The 4,885-nt window shown below is 40.1% G+C and overlaps 1 protein-coding gene across 2 annotated transcripts in view; it reads right to left on the reverse strand.

The window, feature by feature from the left end:
* Positions 1-4,885, reverse strand: part of LOC105534699 (cytochrome P450 2C9) — a 61,903-nt gene that overhangs the window by 42,234 nt on the left and 14,784 nt on the right. Inside the window, exons 4-5 of one of the 2 annotated variants that reach the window (XM_011973490.1) lie at positions 2,944-3,104; positions 1,603-1,779 (exon numbers count right to left, since the gene is read on the reverse strand). In XM_011973490.1, coding sequence (XP_011828880.1) covers positions 1,603-1,779; positions 2,944-3,104 — 338 coding nt within the window. The remainder of the gene's footprint in view (positions 1-1,602; positions 1,780-2,943; positions 3,105-4,885) is intronic. The other variant, XM_011973491.1, reaches the window with a different exon arrangement.

A 4,885-nucleotide genomic window follows, 5' to 3' on the forward strand; every position in this document is an offset into this window, starting at 1 on the left:
GGTTTTTTTTCTCTCAGTCAGCTGCACTGTTTTTTTTTTTTTTTCCTCATCTTCATGGATTTATCTACCTTTAGTCTTTGATGCTGGTGACCTTTGGATGGGGTTTTCGTGTAGATGTCCCTTTGGTTGATATTAATGCTATTCCTTTCTGTTTGTTAGCTTTCCTTCTAACAGTCAGGTCCCTCTGCTGCAGGTCTGCTGGAGTTTGCTGGAGGTCTCCTCCAGACCCTATTTGTCTGGGTATTGCCAGAAGCGGCTGCAGCCCTGCAAAGATTGTTTCCTGTTCCTTCTTCTGGAAGCCTTATCCCAGATGGGCACCTGCCAGATGCCAGCCAGATGGAGCTCTCCTATATGAGGTCTGTCAAATTCTGCTGGGAGTTGTCTCCCAGTCATGAGGCATGGGGGTGAGGGGCCCACTTGAGGAGGCAGACTGTCCTTTAGTAGTACTCAAGTGCTTTGAAGGGAGATCTACTCTCTTCAGTGCCAGCAGGCAGGAATATTGAAGCCTGCTGAAGCTGCATGCACAGCCGCCCCTTCCCCCAGGTGCTCTTTCCCAGGGAGATGGGAGTTTTATCTATAAGCCCCTGACGGACTGCTGCCTTTCTTTCAGAGATGCCCACCCAGAGAGGAAGAATCTGGACAGACAGTCTGGTTACAGCAGCTTTTTGGAGCTGCAGTAGGCTCCACCCAGTTCAGACTTCCTAGTGGCTTTGTTTACATTGTGAGGGGAAAACCGCCTGCTCAAGCCTCAGTAATGTCGCATGCCCCTCTCCCTACTAAGCCCAAATGTCCCAGGTCAATTTCAGACTGCCGTGTTGGCAGTAAGAATCAAGCCAGTGGAGCTTGCTGGGCTCTGTAGGAGTGAGATCCACTGAGCCAGACCACTTGGCTCCCTAGCTTCAGCCCTCTTCCCAAGGCAGTGAACAGTTTTGTCTCGCTGGTGTTCCCAGTGCCCCTGTGGTATGAAAAAAAAAAAAATTTCTACAGCTAGCTCTGTCTGCCCAAACGGCCCCCCAGTTTTGTGCTGGGCCCTTGTGGTGTAGGCACCTGAGGGACTTTCCTGCTCTGCAGGCTGTGAAGACCATGGGAAAAGCATAGTATCTGGGCTAGAATGCACCATTCCTCATGGCAGGGTCCCTCACAGCTTCCCTTGGCTAGGGGAGGGAGTTCCCTGACCCTTTGCCCTTCCTGGGCGAGGCGAGGCCCCACGCTGCTTTGTTTCACTCTCCATGTGCTGCACTAACTGTCTAACCAGTCCCAATGAGATGAGCCACGTACTTCAGTTGGAAATGCAGAAATCACCCACCTTCTGCATTGATCTCGCTCGGTGCTGCAGACCAGAGCTGTTCCTATTCGGCCATCTTTATTGTTTGGGCAGATTATTTTTATTTAAACAATTTAGTCTACCTATTCTAATTATTTAACAATCTAATTTTATATTTTCCATTATGCTTACTGGAGATTCATTCATACAATAACAACTTAAAGTGCTTCTGAAGCATTACTGTTTGACCAGTTAAACATCCCTAGTAAACACAGAGCAAGTCAATGAATCACAGATTCATAAGCAGTCACATAACTAAGCTTTTGTTAACATTTTACCTTCTCCATTTTGATCAGGAAGCAATCAATAAAGTCCCGAGGGTTGTTCATGTCCATCGATTCTTGATGTTCTTTTACTTTCTCCAAAATATAACTTTTCACAAAAGCAACGTTTTTAAGTAATTTGATATGAGTTCCCGGGAAATAATCAATGATAGGAGAAAAATTGTTGCAGATCTAAGAGAAAACAATAGTTTATTAAATTAAAAGATTTTAATAAAGGCATATATACCACATACCAAGCTCTGGTTGTAAATTATAGCTATAAATATAAATAAAATATATCATATATCTTGATGGGAAAATTTTTATTATACATATGTAGTAATTATCTGATTATAAAAGATTTCAGGAAGAAAATTCTGACCAGAGAATCAATTCTAACCAGATGATAAACATTTTCTAGACTCATACCTCCTTTTTATCGTATAAAAGCATCTTTATATTGATTCTGTTACCTTTTACAATTCTTCTCTACAATCTTGAAACATAAGATGGCATGAATTACCACATTCACGTTTTGTAGACGACAGCATAGGTTAAGAGAGTTTGGACAACCTGATTGATAGTACAAAGCTAGTCCCTACTATATTGATTTCTATCAAGCAGCCTCTGAAATGGAATTAGTATTTTACAAGTAGGAGGGGCTCAAAGATACTTCAAATTCCAACTGTGTACCACAGCAGTTAAATGACTTCTGTAAAATCACACAATTATTATTTAGGCAGAGTATAAAACATGCCAATTCAGCACAGAGTATAAGTGTGATGTCTGTTTATGGTTCATACACCATAAAACCAATAATTTCATCATTCCTAACCCAGCTATCTCATCAGCCAGAATCCCAAACTGAGATATCAAACATCCCTGCCCTATTCATGTTACTCGGTAGCTTCTATGGTCCCAAATATTCTCCCTTCTTGAAGGAGATGTCTTTCAAATTAGGATATTTCTGCCACACAATATGAGAAAGTGTGAATTGAAGAACAAGTCTTGTGAGTAATGGAAGCCTCCAAAGTGCCTGGATGTCCATGGAGTGATATGAGCACGCTTTGGGGCTATCACCAAAGTGCTTTATAGAAACAGGGCTTTGGAGTTTAGTGGAAGAAACATTGATAAGGGAGCTAATGGGCTTAGAAGTCAGGCCTATATTGGGACATTTATTTCCCATGCATAAAATAAAGGGCTTGGCCATCTTTTCCAGATATTCACCCCATGGTTGTCTGGGCAACACTGTAGTATTCAAAAATGCACTTCAGAGCTTGATCCATATAGAATTTTGGATTTGTCAGAAAAAAAGAGCATAAGTGGTTTATCAGGAAGTAAAAATCTTGGCCTTACCTGGATCCAGGGGCTGCTCAAAATCTTGGCGTTTTCGTTAAACTTTTCCATCAAGTTAAGAAATTGCTGATCTTTATAATCAAAACGTTTATGGAAAATAATGGAGCAGATCACATTGCAGGGAGCACAGCCCAGGATGAAAGTGGGATCACAGGGTGAGGCTAAAGAATTAGAAACAATTTAAAACACTATTAAGCTTCAGATATAAAATGCTTTGTATTTGTTAACAGATAATAGTAGTTTAGAAATTTTAAGCAATATCTTACCTACGAATTCCCTTAACAGCAAAAAAGAGTTCGGCATGCATAAAATCAACACAGCACTTTTACATTAATCCCGAGTTGACCATTACAACCGAGCTGGTTAAATAACTGTTGTTCAAATGATAAATTTACATTGCCAGCCTATTTGTCTTTTTACTTTGGGGAAAAAAAAAGACATTTTCTAAAAACCTAATAATTCAGGTTTCAGAGGGAATCACATCAGTCTGCAAAGTCTGTAGACAACAAGGCACTGAGATAGAAAGGGCAAGAATAGTTGAGGATTTTAAAACTTTTTGTATATAATGAATAGCTGAAAGACTCATGTGTTGAACCAGTAGAGAGGAACTACAGAGACTGTGGGTGAATTCATGTATTTAAGGAAACAAATGTAAGAAGCAGAATGTGTTTTATAAGAAGGAAAACAAATGTAAATGAATAATATGCCTAACATAGATTAGTTTGTAAAAATTTAAATGAAGACTTTGTTTGTTGTTTGTTTTTGTTTATTATTTGTTTGTTTTGAGATGGAGTTTCACTCTTGTTGCCCAGGCTGCAGTGGAATGGCATGATCTCAACTTACCACAACCTCTGACTCCTGGGTTCAAGAAATTCTCCACCTCAGCTTCAGAGGTAGCTGGGATTACAGGCATGTGCCACCATGTCCGGCTAATTTTGTATTTTTAGTAGAGACAGATTCCTCCATGTTGGTCAGGCTGGTCTCAAAATGCCAACCTCAGGTGGTCTGCCCACTTTGGTCTCCCAGTGGGATTACAGCCATGAGCCACAGTGCCTGGCCAAAAACTTTTTATTTTAAATGTAAATCCCAGGTAAGGCAAATAAGAAAGTGTAAATTGATAAATGGAGTTTTTTTCTTCTGTAGCTTTTTAAAAATGAATTTTCTTATGTAGGAACTAAATGCCCACCATCTGTAGTCATCCCGCAAATTTAACTTATTTAATTTGATATTGATTAGGCCCAGCCTATCATTTAATAGCTAAATAAATTAAATTATAGGTAAGGTTTTCTTGTTTGGTGGAGGATCTCTGAAATAAAGTTGTTATAATCAAGTGATTGATAAAGTTTATATTTTTTAAATTTTCTTTTGTTTTGCTTTAAGTTCTAGGATACATGTGCAGAACGTGCAGGTTTGTTACATAGGTATACATGTGCCATGGTGGTTTGCTGCACCTATGAACCTGTCATCGAGGTTTTAAGCATCTCATGCATTAGGTATTTGTCCTAATGCTCTCCCTTTCTGGCCTCCCATCCCCTGACAGGCCCCAGTGTGTGATGTACCCCTCCCTGTGTCCATGTGTTCTCATTGTTCAGCTCCCATTTATGAGTGTGAACTTGTGGTGTTTGGTTTTCTGTTCCTGTGTTAGTTTGCTGAAGATGATGATTTCCAGCTTCATCCATGTCCCTGCAAAAGACATGAACTCATCCTTTTTTATGGCCACATAGTATTCCATGGTGTATATGTGCCACGTTTTCTTTATCCAGTCCATCATTGATGGGCATTTGGATTAGTTCCAAGTCTTTACTATTGTGAACGGTGCCACAATAAACATACATGTGCATGTGTCATTAGAGTAGAAAGGTTTATAATCCCTTGGGCATATACCCAGTAATGGGATTTCTGAGTCAAATGGAATTTCTAGTTCTAGATCCTTGAGGAATCA

This window comes from Mandrillus leucophaeus, unplaced genomic scaffold (genome assembly GCF_000951045.1).
Source record: "Mandrillus leucophaeus isolate KB7577 unplaced genomic scaffold, Mleu.le_1.0 Scaffold1389, whole genome shotgun sequence".
Lineage (NCBI taxonomy): Eukaryota > Metazoa > Chordata > Mammalia > Primates > Cercopithecidae > Mandrillus > Mandrillus leucophaeus.